The sequence below is a fragment of the Globicephala melas genome, chromosome 15, assembly GCF_963455315.2.
Source record: "Globicephala melas chromosome 15, mGloMel1.2, whole genome shotgun sequence".
Taxonomy (NCBI): Eukaryota; Metazoa; Chordata; class Mammalia; order Artiodactyla; family Delphinidae; genus Globicephala; species Globicephala melas.
In genome coordinates this window covers 19,018,664-19,040,886 of record NC_083328.1, presented here as the reverse complement: position 1 = coordinate 19,040,886, position 22,223 = coordinate 19,018,664, and the positions used below count along the sequence as shown (strand labels likewise).

Below are 22,223 nucleotides of genomic sequence, written 5' to 3'. Positions count from 1 at the left end.
TCATTTATTTTAGACATTTATTTCACATACAAGTTTTCAAGAAGACACCTAAGTGAACATTAATACAAAACAATGAGTAGACATACATTTATACTTGGAATGCATTCAGAGGTAAAGGCTTATCACTACACAAGTCACTCAGACGTGCCTTGCATTTGGGGCTTCCCCAGCTCCCTCAGAGTTGAATTGTGTCTGTCACTGGGCACCAGAGCTCCCAAAATAGGTTTTCTCCACTGCAGCTACCTGCCACTGCCTATCGAGGTGACTCAGGGGCTGCCTGCGGTTGAACATGAGTGATTTGTCCTTTCTCCTCACTGAGCAAGCTCCCGGACTGCTCACAGCATCCTCTTGCTAAAAGTATGGGGTGGATTCAGTGCGGCCCGAAATGCTGCCTGTGGTGGCGAGCCAGGGCAGTGGCCTGGTCTTATAATCTTTTCCTCTCTACATGATGCCCCATAGCCTCACAAAACATCAGAGCCAGAGTGGTCTTGGCAATCATGCTCAACTTCTCTTCAGATAAGGATATCAGGCCCAGAGAGAGGCTGACTTGTCCAGCAACACTCAGAAAGTGGTAGCGACAAGAATGAAACTTGTCTTTTGGCTTCTGGTCTAACGCTCATTCTACGTGCAGGCTGTCCTGAACTGTTTAAGCATATTGTGATGTCTTCCTCTTTAAAAAAACTAAGGTTTCCTTCCAGATGAATAAAGTAGGTTGTATGTGTATAATAAAAATGCCAGTAAGAATCACGGCATTTGTGGAAGTAACAAAATAAGCCTATGCAGGGATACAACCAGGTTCCAAAGTTCCAAATCTATATTTATCTAATCTACAGTATTAGATAAATATAGATTTAAGTAGTTGGTTGAGGTGAGTTGTAAGCTCTGTTTTTGTAAGTTTCTTTGTTCCAGCAGCCAGAAGAAAAGTAGTAAGTTGTAAAAAAAAAAAAAAAAATCAGTGTTTGTAAGGTAAAATTTTTATTTTTTGCTTTAGAATCAGAGCTTTCTCTGGTACTGAGACCTAGGAAGAAACCTTCTCCTACGGGTCTTCATAAAGGCAATTTATGTGAAATGAGACACAGTAATCAGAGTATGACTGTTCATTTTGACTTTCATGCTCCACCTTAAAAAGGATAAAATACAAACTGCCTTGGTCTAAGATGGTGGGTAGGACTTCCTATTTCTTCAGAAGCAAAGTCCAGTAAGTTAATTTAATACAAGTTCAAATAGTCCACTTACAACTGGGAAAAGGTAAGGGAACCCAAATTTCACCTTAGCTTGATCCCAGACATATGACAGACAGAATGAGTTTATTCCACTGGAGAAGGAGTGGTTCTTGAGCCTTTCCTGCCACTGGGGAAATTGAAGCGACAGAGGTAGAGAATATGATTTTAGGCAATTAAAAAAACTCTTTTTGCAAGTGAAGGTGATTTTTTCATTAATAAACTAATTATGTTCCATAATTGACATGAACATAATTGACATTACGTTTTGCTGCAATACTTCTTCCATCATATTGCAAGTTCCTTGAGCACAGACACCATGCCTTTTTTCATTTTCATATCCCTCACTGTGCCTAGAACACAGCCTTACACACAACAGTGTTTAATAAATATTTATGAGTAAATCATCTACTTTCCTGAATCATGCTTCGATATAATGATCAATCCTGCGTACCTATTACTAAGAGGTGATTTCTATTAATGTGCGTCGTCTTTAGAGTTAGAATTCCAGAACATCGACACAATACAAGCACACGCCCACTGGCACCACACACACCTCACTGTGCTAGGCACACTACCAACATGAAACTGCACTTACCGTTAGAAGTCTATAATTCAGACAACACAGAGGAAATCAACCTACTGAGATGTGAACAATCCTAACATTCCTAACAAGTGTACGAAACATTTATCAATGTTTACCTGAGTCACCTGCCTTCCAACAGGCCACACCCGATTCTGGCACCGTAAGTTGGATTTCTTTCTACACTGCCTACCCTCCTTGGTACTTTGTTGAACAAGTTTCAAAAGATTCAAACATACTCAGATGTCTTCAAATAAGAGAACATCTGACAAAGGAGAGAGAAGATCAAAAAAATGACCTACAGCCCTGACTCTGGTTATCTTTCCACTAAACTTATGACTTCTCCCTCCCCAAAGCAAAGCCCCCCGAGGTTACCTTCATCTTAAGGGTATAAATGCCACTGGCCTCATCCTGGAGTTTAACAGCTTTGGATGACCAAATCCCTGGTTTGCGACGTCCATAAGTGAACTGTCTCCCCATCTGAACCCTTCCTTCAGTATTTATCGCGGCAGTGCTGGGGGTTGTCAAAGACATCTTTCAGACCAACTGGTAAATGTGGAAAACGAAAAGTGTTCTGGCCTGGAAGTTTCAGTAAATATTTCCACCTTCACTCATTGAGGTATAGAGCTGTATAAATTACTCAGGGTTCTACAGAGAGGTTTATGACCACATGAAGAGGGACTAGAAGCCTCAGAAAAGAGAACGGTAAACTTAACAAGCAGCTCTGGAGTGCTGGTCTGGACCAAGGTGGCTATCTGATCTAAAGCAGGTCTAAGGAGTCCAACTGATCTTATAAATATTGAATGTTTCAGGTCTCTACCTCACTTCCTTCCCTATCTCCTTAGAGTTTTAGAAAACTATCTAAAATTATACAATATTATACTGAAGTGTGGGGTTGGGAGGCATAAAATATGCCAACATTATCAGTCATATTCTAGATAAAAACCGGAGAAGTCACACATTCAGAACTAGAATGTGTCTGAAATTCTACTTTAATGAGACACACCATGAGCATGCACGCTATTCAGTCTGAGGAGGGCATGGTAGTGCAGAAGAGCCAGACAAGGGCACCCAGAACAATTAAGAGGTAAGTGTAGGACTTCGGAGAAACAGTAACAGGAACTGGATTACTTATAGGCTGGAGAAACAGCAGCCGAGAGGCTCTCAGTCTTCAGGTACAGAAACAGTCAGTCTACAAAGGACGATGGGTGATCAGTTGCTTCTCATCTCTATGGAGGGCAAGGCATTATTTCAGTGACAATACAGGGATTCTACCTTAGCTATTTAGATCAACTTCTTGACACAAAAAAGGTACACTGCAACAGACTTCTGATGGAAACTATAAAATCTTCAATCTCCTTTTGTGAATATCTTCAAAACCAAGATGGATCTGATGTGGTTCTCATCAGGCTCCTGAAAGTTCTACCCAAACAGGAAACTCTGTGATCAAGTTGCATCCGGGATCGCATGTGGTAGAGAATGAAAAAAACTTTGAGCATTTTTTATGTCCTTGATAACAACTCTCCCATACACTGAAGGATCTTGGATGTTGCTGGGTTTAGCGATCCCATGGCAGTGGTCTCGACATACTGAAGAGAATTCCATTCTGCACTCAGACACTGTAGCTTCTTCACTTTATTAAAGGAAAAGTTGAGACACATAGGAGGAGAGGAACAGACTGATCAAGTTAGAGGCAGAGGTGAGGACAGGATCCAAGTCTTTATTGATATTCTCAACCTTATCTTGGGAATTACACTTTATAGCTAAGAAAAGATTGCTTCCAAGAGTGAGATTAGGGTAAAATGGCTAAGGGGACATTTAGGAAGAGAAGAGATCGTCATCAAACAGTTTGCCTGAATTCATCAGTCTTTCCCTTGTGTGGGTTCTCTGGGGCATAGAGCGCTGGAGGGTATGGCAGAAGCTTTTCTCTCACATGAACCTCCCGATGTTTAGTGAGAACAGAACTCTTACTGAAACGTTTGCCACACTGCACGCACCCATAGGGCTTCTCTCCAGTGTGTACTCGCCGATGTTCTCGAAATCTCGTACAGTTATTGAAACTCTTCTCACAATCCACACATTTGTAGGGATTCTCACCAGTGTGGACCCTCCTGTGGGCACTGAAATGAGAACTGTTGGTAAAGCTTTTCCCACACTCTCCACACTGGTAGGGCTTCTCTCCAGTGTGGGTTCTCTGATGTATTATGAGACTCGAGCTCTGACTGAAGCATTTTCCACACTCTTCACATCTGTAGGGCTTCTCTCCTGTGTGGATTCTCTGGTGGGCACCGAAGTTTGAGGAGTCGTTAAAGCTTTTCCCGCAGTCAAGACATTTAAAAGGTTTTTCTCCTGTGTGGATTCTTTGGTGTCTAATTAGACTCCTGCTTCTACCAAAGCACTTCCCACAGACACTACACTTGTAAGGATTTTCCTTCTGGTGGGTCATCCGGCACATGAGGCGAGCACTCCTTCCAAAGCTTTCTCCGTATTTGAGAAGTCGGTAGGGCCTTTTCCCCATGAAAGGCCTCTGATGCACGACAGCTTTCCCTAAATCTCTAGGCTGAGACATCAGTTTTCCCTGTCTGACTCCTTGAAGGTTGTCCCATTGTCTTCCTGAGATGCATTCCCTTTTACAATATTTACCTGGGTCAGCATTCTGAGAAACAACCCTTTTAGACTTTTCTATTAGTGCCCTATGCTGCTCCATGTCCTTATATATTACCTGTGTTGCATCCTCCTTGATACTACTTCCAATTTCAAAATCTGAAAAAAAAGACAAACATTTCAGACCAGTCATGTATCAACATAAACAACATGGCCTACAGGCCTTGTCTGTTAGGATCCCTGTGTGCTTCACTGGCCTCAGGCGTGGGGACTCTTTCTGATTCACTGGGCCTTATTTTCTTTCAGTTCCACGAATAGCCAATAATACCCAGCACAAAGTAGGCCTCTGGAAATGTTTTCAGAATTTAATTATAATCCAAGCCATTATCCCCAATCTGTATCCTGATTAACGTGGGAGCAACTTAGTTTATCTCCCTGAAATTCCACTACAATTCATCCTGCTTTCAAAATGTCTCATCTATAATGAAAGTACACTACACTTCATTAGTGTTTAGATTCTAATGATCAAGTCCAAATTCCTCAATGGACTTCTAAGCTCATCAACCTCTAGTCATACTCTATCCAAGGGTATTTCTTTCTTCTCAAATGTTGCTGTCACTTTGTTTTTTCTGGCAGTCTCACACACAGACCACACTAACTCAAATCTTAATTCTCACTGCTCGACAACCAGAATTATCTTCTCCTCACTCTTTCATCTGCATCCCACAGTACATCTTGGATCCAGCTTTGCCGAGAAGTTTTCTGAACAGAGAGCATGATGTGGTGAAGACACAGGCTTTGGAATCAGACAGCTCTGGTTATGATTCCATCCTGGTCACTTATTAACTGTGTGGTTTTTGTATTAACTTTTTATTATGGAAAATTTAAACACAGAAAAGTAGAGAACAGTACATAAACTGAACTTCCATGAACCACTTACCCAATGATATACTCCTGGCCAATCTTGTTTCATCTCTATTCCCACACATTCTCTGCTCCCTCTACCCGGATTATTTTGAAGTAAATTCAGACATCGTATTATTTGATCCATAAATAGTTCACAAACTGTGTAAATTAGGCCCAATCCAGGTTTGCTTGATTCTCAAACCCTTCTTATGCATTTTGCTGTACTGTCTTTTTTCTACTTGCTAATTTCAACGTTACTTTCCTTCCACATATTGAGCTGAAACTGCCAACATCCCTCAGTCCTAAGTGGGGTGGCTGTGTCCTGGGCTGGAAGAGGAGGGCAGCCATCAGTGAATCCACTGACTTAGGTCAAAAGCCCTAACAATGTCATCTTCTGAAGTACTCTGATTGGGTCCAACATTGTTCTGGGATTTGGAGGAAGTTATAGCCTAGTAGTTGCCTCAGACAGAGCCTGATAATTTGATGACAGATCTGGAGCTCACCTTAAAAAACAAGATTCACAAGAGAAGGACTTTGTTTCCAAAGTTATCAACTTTAACTGTTCCAGTTACAGAGTTAATAATTTCAGCTTTCATTCCCATACAAAAACAAATTCCTGTATAAATACTACCAGAGAGCATATGTGTGAACTTCCTTTTCTAATGTTTGTTTTGAATAAGCATAGAGTACAGGAAGGAAAATAATAACAGGTAAGGTTAGAAAGACAAACTCAGATTAAGGATGGTTGTGGAATCTTAATACAAGTCTAATGGAGAAAACTGGTTTGGAGACTTTTACAATAGTTTAGGCAAGAGACAGAGAAACGCTAAACTAGGGTAATGGTTATGGTAACTAAAGAGGGGGGCAGATGGGAGTTCTACAACAGCTGAAAAAACATATCATCTGCCTGGATGTAAACAATGAGAGAGAAGGCATCAAAAAAATCTCTATCTTTTAAGTCTGGATGACCTGTGGGAGGACACAGGGAAGAGCCATAGTGTGGGAAGGAAGATCCTGATTTTAATTTTGAAAAATGTAAGCCTGGACTGCTGGTGAGACGCCTGTGAGGGCATCCAGTGGTCAGCGGGAAACCCGCAGGTGGAGCTCAGTACCAGAATAAAGTCTTTTTCTCTCTGCCTATCCTTTTTCTCATGCACATCACACATAACTGAGACATTTCTGTTTTGAGCTTACTGACACACCTCCTTGATCTGAGTTTTTCTCACGTTTAATTCCAAATTCTTCTTCCCCACAATATTTCTAGGAGATATTAAACATTATCTGCCCCATACACACCAAAACCGAGGCTGAGATCCCAAAAACCAAATCACGAGAATCCAAGTTCCTCCCTTGAACAGAAGCACCATAAGAACAGGGACTCTGTTTTATTCATCGATACCTCCCCCTTTTCCTCAAATGGCACAGGACACACGAATATCTGCTTAATGAATAGACCTTCATGAGCGATGTGCCAGCTCTTCTGATCTGTCAGTAGATCCCACTTCCTTCTTCTTTAGACCACAGCCCCTCATGATCCTTACCACTCGGGCTTTGCAGTAAACCTGGAGGTCCCTGGAATTCTGGCTCTGGCACAATTTCCTCCTCACTCAGTCTCTCACTGCTGGAATCTTCAACTATTGCCTCCTGTGAGTCCTCCTCAGGTTCCCAGCCCGTAGGTTCCTGGGGTTCAATCTCAATGTCCTCTCTTTCTTGAATTGAGGGTGATGGGGCTTCCTCTGGGGTGCTAGTGGGAGGGGCAGATGCCCGAGAGTTAATCAGGGCATCCATCTCCTTGTAGAATGCACAGGACTCTAGCACGTGACCATTTTTCACTTTGCGGTAACTCTTCTGAAGGCTTTTGAACTTGGTCCGGCACTGTTCCGGTGTCCGGAGGAAGCCACACTCTTGCAGCTGTTCAGCCACGGCCCCGTACAACTTGCTCTTCCGATGACAGGCTTGCAGTGCTTCATAAAACCGAGTCTCACGGAGGATGTCAAGGAAAGTCTTGGTTTCCTCGTAGCCCCAGTGCACACCTGCCATTCAAGGATAAAGTTCAAAGATACAAGGTGTCTGAAGCCTCTATACATTACAAAATATAAGAAGTACAAGAAAACAAATCCCATTCCCTGGAACTATTATATGCCTGCGAATAAGCTTTGCAAGAAATGAGAAGGCCTATATAAAATAACTATAATATTATATTGAAAGACATAAAAGAACTAGAAAGAATGGAGAGACACTGTTTCTGGATAGGAAGATTCAAGTTGTACAGATATCAACTGTCAAATGAATCTATAAAGTCAAAATCCCAATAGGATTTTAAAATTAAAATTGATGAACTGATCTCAAAGTTTACTTGGTAGAATAAAAATGTAGCCCCCCAAATCTGTCATTGCTATGGTTCTTAAGGATTTAGCTGTCTGTCTTTTAAAAATTGTTAGGAATAATGGGCTAGGACACCCAGCAGGAACTTTTCCCCCAAATTCCCTATCATTTCTTTAGCCCGTCTTCTTTGAACAGCAGAACTATGTCCAGAGTAGTTTTTGATGTTACTGAGTCCTCTACTTTGAGAGATGAAACCATCTGTAAGACAGGAAGATGTCCTGCTTTTATAGCAGAATTAAGCTTTTCAGGATATGTCTGAAGACAGTTTGTTAAACATGCTTTTTGGGTGTTTTATAATCTGTAGTAGGAAAGTCTTTTCTGTCCTCCAACTTACTGGGTGGTCTCTTTCAGTCATATCATTGGATTCCATATTTGAAACCACCTACCCTCATGTCTATGGATTTCCAGAATGATGAATACCTGTATAATGCATTTTCCCATCTTTTTCCTGAGATCTGTTTGTTTTGAATAGGTACAGTCATGAGTACAGTCTCAGATCTCCCAGCCTGGTTTATTTTTCCATTCTACCTAAGAAATTACCATCTTTTCATAAAGTGGATTACAGAAACATTACTAATAACTGTGACACCAGGCAGTGTTTTATTGCATTTTAGCATCTGCAGAATGCCTTCATCTACGTTATCTCATTTAACGCTAATAACTACCCTCATATTCTTAGCTATATTTTAGACAGAAAACTGAAGCTCAAAGTAGTTATATGATATGTCAGCTGTCACATAGCTACTAAGTGGTGGTTTAGTTCTGCATGTCCCAGGCCCCAAATTTCAACACCATCTTTCTTTTGCATAGTATCTTTTTTTTATCCTTTTAATTTCAATATCTCTGAATATTGTTTAAGATGTATCTCTTGTGGTTCTGGGTTTTTGAGCATAAGCCACCCATTCTCCTTGCTTTGGCCCTGCAATAAGCCTTTCTCTGCTCCAAAAAAAAAAAAAGAAAAAGAAAAAGATGTATCTCTTGTAAGCAATATAGTTTTTAAAAATATATCTGATAATCTTAGACTTTTAAATTTGTAATTAATGATATATTTGGATTTACATCTATCATCTTACTGATTTTTTTCCATTTAATGCATCTACTTTGTGATTCTTCTTTTCCTTTCTTCTCTTTGAATTTCTTTTTTTTTTAATTCTTTTTTTGTTGTTGTTGTTAGTTACATATTCCTTTATGGACTATCCTTGATAGTATAATAATGTATCCTTGACTGTTACAATCTAATACAATTGACTGCATTGTAACAATTCTCAGATAATGTTAGATCCTTAGAACCCTGGACTCCATTTGTCTTCCTTCCACAGACCCCAAATACTCAAAATGCATGCTGTGCTCTAACCCAAAAAAGAACCCTTCATGGCTGTTACTCAGACTGCACTGGGGGTAACAAAACATCTGGGAGTACTTTCAGTTACATGGCCAATTACAGTGATGAGTGGCAAGGTGTGCGTGACAGAATTCCCTGGGTTTGGTCACTTCTGGCCTATTCCTTTTTCCACAAGACCACATCATCCATTTTCAAACCAGAAAGAAAAAAAAAGCACCATTCTTACCACTCAGGTTTTGAAATAAGACAGGAGCACCACGAAGCTCAGACTTCTGGATAAACTCAACACCCATTTCATCACCATCAGATTCTTCTGCGGCTTCTTCCTCCTCCACCAAATCGATCTGTTCTTTAGCATTAATACCAATTCTCTTTAGTCTGGGGAGAGACAGAATCTCCTTTGGCTTATCCGTGGATGAAGTATGAGCTGCAGGGTTCAACAAAACATCCATGTCCTCAAAGAAGGCACAGGGTTCTAGCACATGGCCATTTCTCACTTTTCGATAACTCTTCTGTAGACTTTTGAACTTGGTCCGACACTGCTCTGGTGTTCGGAGGAAGCCACATTCTCGCAACCATTCAGCTACAGCACCATATACTTGGCTGTTTCGGGGACAGGCCTGAAGTGTTTCATAAAAGCGAGACTCTTTGAGAATTGTAAGAAAAGTCTTAGTTTCCTCGTAACTCCAATGCACACCTGCTATTTTTTCATCTTCCAAACCCCACTGCTGCTGCTCTCTCCGTGTTTTCCCTGCATTCCTTGCAGGGGTCTGAATAGCATGAACTGATTTTTCCTTGATATAGTTGCTTTGTAGGACATTCCTCTTATTAGGGGATTGTAGACCTATTGTCCATGGCTCCTTTCTTTGCGCCAACTGTGCCATCTTGTTAGCTGTAGACACTGTGTTTCCTAGAGTAAGAGAAACATATTTCATGCTAGAGAGATCATCACTGCATGCCCCAATCTCCTGCTGTAGTATGCTCTCCTGGAACACTTGTTCACACCTATCCTTTAAAGGTCTTGTTCAGTTCCTTCTCTAAAGTCTTCCTCAATCACGATCATGCACACTAGTTTCTTACACGAGTTATTTGGCACAATCATCTACTAACTTAAAACTACTGTTTCACTTCTCATATATGTACCACTTCCTTCCCCAGCTAGTTCTTAAAGGAAAACTTTTAAGGGTAAGAAACACGTATTACATTACCTTCAATTCCCTCTCAGTATCTAACATTGTGTTAGGTTCAGAGCGTGCTCCTATGAACCAGTATTCGTTACTTATAAAGTGTGCTTACACCTGCTCCCCACATCCCCTCACTCTCCCACTCAACACACATACACACACTAGGGCTATGGGAGATGAGAAGTCAAGAACTTTTGGAGACATTCTGGCGAAGTTAATGGGAAAGAGACGTAAGAATAGGAAAGTAACTTAATTTTTTACTTTACAATATGGTGGAGATCAACATGTCTTAAATTGGAATCCGAGCTCCACCACTTACTTTACTTTCTGACCAGGGGACGTTTCTTAATCTCTCTGAGCCTCAGTTTCCTAGGAAATAATATAATCTATTCAACTAGGTGCTGGGAATATTAAATAAAGGATCATCTGTAAAGTGTCCAATGCCTAATAAGTATGTAATAACATTTAGTTTCCTTCTATAGAAAACACACATAGGAGTTTCACAGAATTCTCCTAGGGAGGCAGCATCAAATCAAATCCTTGCTGAAAGAACCCTGGGGATGGAGATTTGCTCTTCAGTTTCACATGAGAGAAGTAAGTGTAGGGACAATGAAAGTTCAAACATCTACCAGGACCAGGCAGGCAAAGTAAAGGAGTGAGGTGGCTGGAGTGAGAGCCCTGGCATTTTAGCACGAGCTCCTCCACTCAGCTGTGGTCAATGGCTGCTGTGAGAGAAGGTGGGCCCATTGTGCCTGACGTTTGATTTTTTTAAGAGATACTGGAAATCCAGATTTATAAACTAATTTTATATTAAAACTCTGTGCAAGGCCCAAATATGTTTGTAGGCTAGACTCATAAGCCTTTAGTTTACAATCTATGATAAAAGACCGAGCCAGGTGTCTGTGGGCCTGGGCCTTTCCATACATAATTATTACACATGGAGGCACTGGGCTAAATCTGAATGTCCATAGTATGGTCTCTAACCCATTCATGGCAGATTTTACTAAGACCTATAATTCATCATTTTACTAGGTCTGGATGCTGTGTGATCCGAGGCAACACTAGGAAACAGCTATTGTGTAGGCAACTTGCCATGTGGCCATCTTTCACTGGCTCCTGTAACAACACTAACAGCAATGACTACCGAGATAACCACACAGGTCTTTGAAGGATGAATGATCAGTGATGAAGTGCAGAGACCCTAAGTAAAAGTTAAAATCAAGGGTCCTGGGACTTCCCTGGCAGTTCAGTGGTTAAGACACTGCATTTCCACTGCAGGGGAAGCAAGTTTGATCCCTGTTCGGGGAACTAAGATCCCACATGCTGTGGGTGTGACCAAAAAATTAAAAAAATAATAATAATAATAAAAATAAAATCAAGGGTCCTGCTGTTTTGGGAAGAGTGCTTTGTTACTGGTGTGTCATCTTAAGTTGATCATTTTTTTAAACTGCTTTAATTACTTTCTGATTATAAACAATTGTCAGTTTATCTTTATTCATTCAGTTTGACATGGCCTATTTTGTAAACTCTGTACTTCAGGGTCTATATGTATTGTTGTCCAACAGAACTTTCTTTGATGATGATGTTCTATAACTGTGCTGTCCAATACAGCTATTGAATACCTTTTTTTTTTTTTTTTTTTTTTTGCGGTACGTGGGCGTCTCACTGTTTTGACCTCTCCCGTTGCGGAGCACAGGCTCCGGAGGCTCAGCGGCCATGGCTCACGGGCCCAGCCGCTCCGCAGCATGTGGGATCTTCCCGGACCGGGGCATGAACCCGTGTCCCCTGCATTGGCAGGCGGACTCTCAACCATTGCGCCACCAGGGAAGCCCCATGAATACCTTAAATGTAGCTACTGTCACTGAGGAACTGAATTTTAAACTTTATTTAATTTTAATTAATTTTATAAATTTAAATTTAAATAGCCACGTGTAGCTAGTGGCTACTCTATTAGACAACAAAGGTTTATAGTATCTATAGTGTGTATTGGTGCACATTTTAGGCCTATAATTTTATTCATAAGTAATCTCTGACTTGTAGCTTACATATGAATGAACCATATTTAGCCCTATTGTTAAAGCAGATGATATAGCTCTTCAAAAGTTTGCTTGTAAAATTACATTTCAGTGGTTATGTGTGCCTGTAAAAATTTGTGCTATTTAAAAAATTCACAACACGCTATCAAGGTTGTTGTATTGAAATTACTTTTTTCCTTCTGTTTATAAGATTTCCATCCACTCAGTGAATATTTGCTGGGCGCCACCCATATGTCAGGCTCTGTGCACAGTGTTGGGGTTACTATGGGTTAAACAAAAACAAATCCTAAAAAGACCTTATGACTTTATGGAATTTTTAGTCTAGTGGATGTAGGTAAGTTTATATTTCAATAATATGACAATCATATATAAATCTCCCCAATGTTTTAATCACTAAATTATAAGAATGTATAAAAATCTATAATATAAATTTGAAGAAAGGAATGAGTGAGGTATGAGAACATGGTATGCTAGAGGCCAGAAATGACTAGACAACCCATGGAGGTCCTGAAAGTGATAACATTTATAACTATTTTATCATCGGTAGAAGTGAATATATTAGAAATCCCCAAATCTTTTATTTGAAAAGGGATAGAATCCTTACCCAGGGAGACCATGTTCCCAATACTCTCCTTTCTAATATCCCGGTAGAGGTCTCTGTGAGCAGGAATCTGACGCACACTCTTTTTGTAGGAAAAACCTCTTGCCATGTGGACATCTTTCAGTGGTCCCTGTAACACACTAACAGTAATGACTACCAAGATAACCACATGGGTTTTTGAAGGATGAATGATCATGGATGAAGCACAGAAAGGCCCTAAATAAAAATTAAAATCAAAGAACCAAGTGTATATCATGTGCCAAATGAAGCAGAAGGTACTACAAAGCGTCATAAGAGAGATGATCCAGCAAGGAATCCCATTACTCAGATGGCTGGGTGCAGTCTCTTCTGGAAAAGGAGCAAGGGGGAAAAAGTCTCTTGGAGGGAGTATAAAAGTTTGAGGAAATCATTGTGACTGAATATCCTAGGAAGTTAGGCTAGAGAGAACAATTACAATTTACCTGGGACCCAACAGGAACTCGTGTGGCTGTTACTTCCTGATCTATGGTGTTCCATTCATCAGCAGGAGCAGGAACCCAGGGAGAAGGCCGAGCTGTAAGAAGAGAAAGAAACAATTAGTGTTGTTGGCTCTGCCATCTTATTCATGCTGCTTCTCCTTTTATGAAATGAGCATGTATAAAAAACCTGACAAACATAAATTGGTCATTTTCTCAATGAATTCAGAACAATGCCCCAAACCACGGTACCCTAACGCAGGGCTCACAAACACAAATGCTCTTAGGGAGTAAGCAGGTAAAGGACATCATGAAAGGGGAGAGGTAAGGACTGTGGGGAACTGGAGAGCACATGTCCCACTGAAAGGGTACACCCAGTGTTCAGCTCCAGCTGATGCTTCATTGTGAGATTATTGCCCTGGCACAGAGCTTCTAACTTTTTTTTTTTAATTTTATTTATTTTATCTTTGGCTGTGTTGGGTCTTCGTTGCTGTGAGTGGGCTTTCGCCAGGTGCAGCGAGCGGGGGCTACTCTTCTTTGCAGTGCGTGGGCTTCTTCACTGTGGTGGCTTCTCTTGTGGAGCACGGGCTCTAGGCATGCAGACTTCAGTAGTTGTGGCGCGTGGGCTCAGTAGTTGTGGCTCTCGGGCTCTAGAACGCAGGCTCAGTAGCTGTGGCGCACGGGCTTAGTTGCTCCGCGGCATGTGGGATCTTCCTGGGCCAGGGCTAGAACCCATGTGCCCTGCATTGGCAGGCAGATTCTTAACCACTGAACCACCAGGGAAGCCCCAGAGCTTCTAACTTTTTCAAGAGAAGCCAGAAAGCGGGACTTTTATGTACAATCTCAAGTCTTAAACCTTGAGAACTAAAAACAAACAAACAAAACCCCCAAACCAAAAACTCCTTGTAGGTGAAACAAAACAATCTGATTTGGCACGTGAGTTACCAGTTCGCTATCTCTAGCACAAATTAATTCCCTATGAGTGAATACTGTCCTAAAAAATGTTAGCGTATACAGATACATAGTACTGAACACTACAGGGAAATATACCCCCAGAAAGGTGGAAGGAAGATATATAAGCTTATATAGTATAAGGCAGTCTGTGGTCTAACTTCTCCTCTAGAATTCACTATCTAGGAAAACGTTAAGAATAAATATTACTGTGACCAAGAACTCAAAAGCTTGATCTACCACTTTCTATGGAATCAAACTGAATCACTTCCTTAGAAATACATTATTCCCTTAGGCACACATGGCTGAAATCCTATCTCTTCTTTTAGAAAGAATTCACCTTTCTGAGATATCTATCCCTCAAATTTTCTGTCCTCCTTACCCCCAGTAAGGACCTCAACAGAAGAAACCACCTAACTTTAGGAATTCCGTATCACCTGAGATGGCAAAATCCAGAAACACCATGGATTTATCAGGTAAAGTAACTGACAGCATATAATCCATGTGAACAAGGGAACTTTGATGCTGATGAACAAACAATGAAAACTCCAGAAACCATTAATATTTGCAATGCAGTCTATCATAATATGAATTTCAGGAGGGATAAGGAGGTGGGGTCCGAAGTGGTGAATCTTGCCCCTTGATGAGGGGTTCTGTAAGTCAGACAGATTTGAAGTTTAAAAATAATCATGCCATTATGGGAGAAAGGAAACTAACATTTACTGAGCACTATTATGCACTGACCCTTTTTACGATGCCTCCTTTAATCTACGCTAACAACCTTAGTATTTTCCTTTTACAGATGACAGAATGGAAAGTTTGAGAAGTTTAGTAACTTGACCAAGACCACACAGATAAAGAATGGCAGAGGTAGGGTTTGAACGCATACTGTCTACCTCTAAAGCCTAATTTCTTAATCTCTATGCATTAATACACAGAGATTAATTAATATTACTTGCCCGAGATAACACAGGGAGGGGGCAGAGAAAGGATATAAACCCATGTCTTTCTACTGTAGGTTCAGTGATCTTTCCACTCTTCTCTTTAAGCCTGACACCATGCTGCAGAGGATGGAGAGATCACTGTGGACTGGGAAGGGCAGGGTCTTCATTTCCTTGTATTTGACTTGATTCATTAACATCTAGGGCAGATATGAACACCAGTTGTCTCTTCTCTATGAAGTCTTATTGTTTATCCCTCTCATAAGCCACTTCTGTGATGCCTTACTGTCAGTCACTTTTTGAAAAAAAATCTCATTTCCTCTTCCAGTTTTTCCAAGTTGCATATAGTCAGCCAAGAACACACACACTTACACATGCGGCAGGACTAAAAACCACAAGCTGATTGCAGGGTGGAGGTTCTTAAATAACACTATGAGACCCTAAGGCCAGTCTGGGCAATCTATGTTTTCTCAGATTCCATCTTTAAGATCCCTTTTACTTATGTCACACATATTCCCAAGTCTTGAAGCTAATGAAGTCTTTCTCCCCAAAATTCAATTTACTTTCAAATATGGATTGAGGGGACGCTACGCTGAACAAGTCACAGTGTTAGGGCTACAAAACAAATCTGCCATGGTCTCTGCACTGGGCATGCTCTGAGTTCTTCTTACCATTCTTGGGTAAGGGCCGAAGCTCTCTCTTTTGGTTCAGCTGCTCCTGGTGTCCTGAGTGGAGGCTTTCAGCTCCTTCCAGAGACATCACTCTGGGTTGGGTCTCCACCTGCTGTGGCTGAAAGTCTGCCACCTCCCATGCTGCTCCAAGTGGGGCTTGCTTCTCTGAGTACACAGGACTGCTAACCTGGGAAATAAAGTCAGTGCCATAGTGGGAAAAGGGAGTTAAAGAGGGCTAGATCAGGGCCAAATTCCCCCAAGAAAGATATCAAAGAAGGATAGAAGATGTGAGAAGGAATGAAAATTTCACTCCATTCCCTATGGGACCTCTGAGGGCATCAGGATAATAGTATTGTCCAGAAGTCTGGGCATAAGGGCATAGGAGAGTGCTCTTTATTAGTATACAGAGGGGCAAAATCTCTTAGGAGTGAAATACAGAGCCTCCCTGTTATCAGACTAGACATTATTTGAGTCCTCATATCTATTAGGTTCACAGAGAAATAAAAGTTCTCAGAACACTAATTAATTCACTAGTGCACTGAAAACTTAGAAAATTAATCTCGACATGTAGTGTCTATTTCTGACCAACACAGCAACTTGCTAATAGTCAGATCTTTACACAAATCCTGTGCAAGGTGAAAGTGCAAATCTTGCAGGATTTCATGAGGTTACTGAAAGGGCTGTTGAAAAACAATTAGAAGAGCATGCAAAGCCACTGACAAATAAGGATCAGCAATTCAAATGGAGAAGAGTGACAAGGATGATGACATTGAGGGCACTTCAGAAGACACGGATTGGAATATTAAAGGATTACAAGAGGCCCTGGGGTAACTGATAAAGTCCTTTCTTTCCTTTTCTTTTTGGGTGGGGAGCAGGGCAAAACAGCCCTCTTTAGGATCAAGCTACAAAAGTAAAATCCTGTGAAGCATAATGTACTGTTCTCTCATATAATTTTTGGGGAAAACATTACGCAAAGATTTAAAACAAATACTTAGCTGCATAATGTTTAGTGTCATTTGCAAGATAACAGTTCAACCAAAGCTTTTTTTCTATTTAATATGAAATTCTGATCCCTTTTAAGTAGATTCCCTTTAAAAGTCTTTCATTATTACCATTTATCCTTCCATAATTTGCATTTCCTGCAATGCATCCCTTGCCCATCTTCCTTTCCACCCCCTTCTTGCTAAATACAAAAATTTGGAAAACCCTCTCTCACCTGCTGTCTTAGTCTTCCAGTCTCTTTCTCCAAATGTATTACCAGGGCCACCGCCTCCTCTCCACTTTCCGGACACTGCTTCTGTGCCCACGCCTGAATCTTCTCGGGTAAAATGGTGAGAAACTGCTCAATCACCAGCAGCTCCAGGATCTGTTCCTTGGAACGCATTTCTGGCTTCAGCCACCGGCAGCAAAGTTCCCAGAGTTTACTGAAAGCTTCATGGGGTCCGGTCACATCCTCATAACAGAATTGCCTGAAGCACTTGCGAAAAGTCTCGGACTCAGAGCTGTCCGATCCTTCCAGAATGGGCTGCGATGCCCACTCGGGCTCCTTTTCCACCTTCATTATTAGGCATCCCTCAACCTCCAGGGGCGCGTCGATCTGAGGGTCCAGGGATGCAGCCATGCTCTAACCCGGGGGTCAACCTCACGTCTAGCTCAAAGGAGACTCGAAACCAAACCTTCGAGAGCTCCCTGCTAATGGTTTTGGAAGTGTGGGAAGGCAGGGAAGTGAAAACGGCAGTGTCAGCAGGAACAGGGTACCCCAGGCTGATTAATCAAATCTATCCTAGGCCCTTGAAAAGGTGAACATGTACCCTAAGGTCCAAGAACTCAGCCTCTTCTCCCAACAAGATGTGCCCCCGCGTTGTGGTTTTCCAGGGTGCATCTTTTAGTGCAATGTCGGAAAGAGCAACGCTAGAGGACTGGGAGAAAATCAAGGGGACCGCGGACAGGAGGACGGGGGCGGACAGCCGGGCCGGGAGGGGGTGTGTCAGACACCCGGGTAAGGGCCCGGGGGAGGGGAGGCCCCCGAGTGGGTGGGGCCGGATGCGTAGGCCCCGCCCGGCCCCGGGTTCGAGGCTCGGGGCACGGCAGCGCGCCCAGGCCGCTGCGGGTTGCTGGTGGGGGCCGACGTTATCCGAGGCCAGCGCCCGGCTCTTCTAGGCCAGGGTGGCCCGGGCCGTCCTCAGGAAACCTCCACACGCTGAGGAAAGCCGCGAATAGGTCCTGTCCCTAAGGGGAGAGAAGCGGCGGGGACCAAACAACGATTCGTAGGGTGGCGGCTGCTGGATCCTCGCTCGCAGCCTCGTCTGCTCTGTTCCCGGACTGCGCGGGGGGCGCTGGGAGCAGCAGCCACGCATGCGCCACTCGCGCCCGCGCGCCGCGGGGCTCAGCAGAGGCTTCCTCGTCGGCGAGGGGCTGGGGGGAGGGGGCGGCGCGGTGGACTCTCGCGAGAGCGCGCAGAGCAGCGACGCGCTGCCGAGACACTTTAGGAATGAGAAGGGTTGCGGCGGCTCTTCCCCGGGGCGGACGAACACACCGCAGGCACTTTGCAAGAGACTGTGGAACAGTGTGAGAAAGGGGAGTGGGCGTTCTCCGTCAGCCGGAGAATCTGGGAGGCGGGGAGAGACTGTGAGGTTGAGGAGCGCTAATGAGGAGGTGGCGCGAAGTCCTTTCTGACGCGGGGTGTGAGGACTCGTTTGCCTGGCGGAGGTTTCTGTCACGCGCTGCGAACGGTCGCGTGCTGACGCTGCTATAGGCGGCGACCCTCGGCGGGACAGCGGCCCTCGCGGAGGGACACGGTGCCACCCCCCGCCCTCCTCTGGGGGAGCATATGTGAATGTTCGCATCTGTGAATGTCCCCATCCATGAATGCCCCCGTCCGTTGCCTGCGGAGCAGCGGGGGCTGCTCTTCGCCTCGGGGGCTCTTACTGCCCCGGGGACCGGGGAAGTCGGTGTAGCTAAAACTGTTGGGAGAGGATGTCATCTCTGGCTCAGAGTTCCTCCGACCAGGCCCCAGCTTCCTCCTGGTGGTGGCAGGAGGAGCTGTCCAGTCTCTCAACTTCTGTGAAACCCCAGAACTGTGCCCGCCCATCCCTCCCTTCTTCCCTCCAGCCCTTTACTGATTAGGTGCCAGGCAGTTTTACGCATTTGGCTTATATCAGTGGGCAAAGCAAAAATCCCAGTTCTGGGGTTGGCGGGTAGATAGACTATTAAAAAATAAAACTTAGTGACTTTCTTTTCTTAGAGAAAGTCTTAGTTAAAACTTGACATGCAAATTCTAGCAGCCAAGAGGCATTAGTTGAGAATCTGTTGGGCAGCTAGTACATGCCAGAGGTTGTCTTTACACAGCTGTCTACAAGCTTACTTTCCTTTATTTCATTTCTTTGGTCACTTTTTTTTTTCTAGACATGGTGATAGGTGGTGAGAAAAACAAAACAAACAAAAAACACAGCATCCTTTGCCACTTTTGAGCTTTCAGTCTGGTGAGAGAGGCACGTGTTAATCAAATAATCTACAAACTAATGTACAGTTGTAACTGCGGCAGGTACTGCCGACGAGTACATGATGCTTAGAATCTGTATATTAGAGGGAGTTGACTTAGGAGGTCTGGGAAAGTTTCTTTGAAGAGGTAAAGCTAGGGATGAGATCCAAAGGAGGAGTAAGAGCTGACTAGGCAAGGTCCAATCCTCACAGAAATCCTATAAAACAGGTAAGATTACATCCGTTTTAGAGTTAAGGACATCGACAGCTCAGTGAGGTGATGTATCCGCCCAAGGTTACTTTAGACTAAGTGGCAACCCACGATTCTGAGTCGGCTAAGAACAGGGTCTTTTATATGCTCCTTGAGCCATTTGGTGTTTTTAGGAGAGGCAAGTGTCACAAGCACCTCAGGGACGGGCAGGGGTCACACACTCGAAAGGCTGCAGGGCTCAGGCAAACAACATAATTGAGTGAAGTAGAGTATAAGACAGTAGGGAGGGCTTCCCTGGTGGTGCAGGGGTTAAGAATCCACCTGCCAATGCAGGGGACACGGGTTCGAGCCCTGGTCCGGGAAGATCCCACATGCCACGGAGCAACTAAGCCCGTGCGCCGCAACTACTGAGCCTGAGCTCTAGAGGCAATGAGAAGCCCATGCACCACAACGAAGAGTAGCCCCCCCACTTGCCACAACTAGAGAAAGCCCTCGCGCATCAACGAAGACCCAATACAGACAAAAATAAATAAATGGATATATTTTAAAAAAAAGACAGTAGGGAATGGGGAATAGTGGGGATTGCAGTGAGCTGGAGGCCATCTTTTCTAGCTGGAGGCCATCTTTTCTCTCTAAAGGAAAAAGCCAGGTGAAATTATCACACTTTTAAATAATTGGCAAATACATTTATCTATCTCTGTTAGCTCAATGAAGCAGCACTTTATTTATTTACTTAACTGTTGTGTGCCAGGTGCTTAGAGCAATGCCTTGCACATAGTAGGCACTCAACCTCATCTGCTGTCCATAAGCTCTGAGTAATTCTTGCCATATGTGCACAGTTCCACAGATTTTGAAGCAAATTTACATTCGCTTTCTTATTTTATCCACCAGCGTCTGTGTTGGCTCCTTATTTGCTTCTGATGTGGGTACTACATGAAAAGCCCCCCAACCCCCTCCCCCAATCCAGGAAATATTTGGGTATGTCTTCCTTTTGTACCTGTCCACCCTCTTCATGTTTTAGCTCCTCTCCCTATGTACTTGGCATCATATCTCGACTCCCTCTACTTATCTAGCCCATTTTATGTTTAAAGAATGCTTTGTTGTTGTTTTAGTTCTGACCCCAAACTTTAGGTGTTGACCGTGGGCCCATCATCACAACCAGGGACCCGTTCCCTACACTCAGCCTCAGCCCCTGCAACTGCAAGCTGCCCCCAGCTGCCTCTTGTCAGGGGAGGTGCATGAAAGGTTTCATTTCTTAGAAACTACTCTCCTGAGACATCTTGCTCCAGAATAAAGTGAACATCCCTAGACATCTGAACTCCCTAGTCCATCATATGATCTTGAGCGAGACAGAAATCTCAAGTCTGCAGGGGACAGTTATAGCTTAGTCTCCTTAAAGCTCCTCTTGGAGTAGAGGGTATTAAAGCTTGCTCTGCATTATCTCTTAGGTGCAGGATTATACATTCTTCAGGAATCATTTTTATTTTTATTTTTTTGTGGCCTCTCAGTGTTATATGCACACACATGTATATGTATATGTTTAATGGAAATTTTCAAACATATAAAAGAGTAGAGAGAATTAACTCTTGTGTTCTCATGCTCCAGCTTTAACAATTAGCAATTCATGGCCAAACTTGTCTTCCCTTTATCTCTATCTACTCCCCTGATCCTGGATTATTTTGAAACAAATCCCAGACATCATATTATTTCATTTGTAGCTGTCAGAATGTACTGCTAAAAGACAGGGGCTCCCATCTTAAACATAACTTCAATATAATCACAAACGCTTCCCCATAGCATGAACAATTCCTTAGTGTCATCTTTTAAGAACAGCTTATTTGTTTGAAAGGTGGTTTGCAAAGGAAAAAAAGGGTCATAGATGCTGGACAGGTAAAAAGAACAAATGTCCTTCATATTTTCTAGTTAGGTATTTATGTTTACTTCAGCTTGGAAATGTTGGTACCTTGGGAACAGAAGAGCAAATGGTTGAAAAATTGTTGAAATCGATATGGGTCAATAAATGAAGCAGATCATGCTACTCAGAGACATCTTGGAGGAGTGGTTGTTTTCTTAAGACCCCATCCTCTGAGTTCACCCCAACCCTGATGTCACGCTCTTCCCATGATCCGCAGGGGAACATTCACACCAGTCTCTCGTTGGTAGTACATCTGCTGTCACAGCTGTTATTTTACAAGTAGCCTTAGGTTGACCTTTGGCACCATTTCCCTCTGTCCATGGTGCTGACCCACCAGCCTTTGGCCAGCAACCAGAAGAGCTATAACTTGCTTTTGGCCAATAGGATTTAATGTAGGGTTACCATAAAAGTGAACATTAAATATACATTAAACAGTTGCAAGAAGTGCTGTCAGTGCTTATGCTCAGTTAAAAAAAATCCAAGCTGAGAGTGAAAAGGGAAAAGGTTGAGTATGTGTGTATTAGTGTGTCTATTTCAGACATAGTATAAATATTTTCAAATGTGATTTCTTAACCACATTATAACTAATTGAAATAAATTTCCATTTCATAAATTAAAAATTGCCTCTCCCACTGGTTCACTAATGGTGGTCAGATAGTTGACAGAATAACAACCATTAATATGTTCCAGTTCTTTTCACCCCATTGAGCAATATAATAATGAAAAATTCTCTTAAAA

General features: G+C 42.8%; 2 protein-coding genes across 6 annotated transcripts in view; one reads left to right on the top strand and one right to left on the bottom strand.

The window, feature by feature from the left end:
• ZKSCAN2 (zinc finger with KRAB and SCAN domains 2) lies at nucleotides 1-18,183 on the bottom strand. Its single transcript, XM_030871548.2, has 7 exons — nucleotides 17,096-18,183; nucleotides 15,880-16,066; nucleotides 13,323-13,414; nucleotides 12,865-12,991; nucleotides 9,267-9,950; nucleotides 6,855-7,346; nucleotides 1-4,566 (listed from the first exon to the last, which is right to left on the bottom strand). Exons 1-7 carry the CDS (start codon nucleotides 17,498-17,500, stop codon nucleotides 3,644-3,646), a joined length of 2,910 nt encoding a protein of 969 aa, XP_030727408.1. The 5' UTR covers nucleotides 17,501-18,183; the 3' UTR covers nucleotides 1-3,643.
• A 156-nt stretch (nucleotides 18,184-18,339) lies between these two features.
• LOC115861121 (uncharacterized) overlaps nucleotides 18,340-22,223 on the top strand; it is a 341,531-nt gene continuing 337,647 nt past the window's right edge. For all 5 annotated transcript variants that reach the window (XR_009558973.1, XR_011376722.1, XR_009558975.1 and 2 more), the window contains exon 1: nucleotides 18,340-18,447. The gene's annotated coding sequence lies outside the window, so the exon portion shown is untranslated. The remainder of the gene's footprint in view (nucleotides 18,448-22,223) is intronic.

What these genes read in the sequence shown, in the direction of transcription:
- ZKSCAN2 (XM_030871548.2), bottom strand. Translation starts at nt 17,500, where the DNA reads ATGGCTGCATCCCTGGACCCTCAGATCGACGCGCCCCTGGAGGTTGAG. An exon ending in TCGGCCCTTACCCAAGAATG is followed by an intron (nt 13,415 to 15,879) that starts GTAAGAAGAACT and finishes CTCTTCTTACAG; the next exon opens with CTCGGCCTTCTCCCTGGGTT. An exon ending in TTTACTGCAAAGCCCGAGTG is followed by an intron (nt 4,567 to 6,854) that starts GTAAGGATCATG and finishes CTTTTTTTTCAG; the next exon opens with ATTTTGAAATTGGAAGTAGT.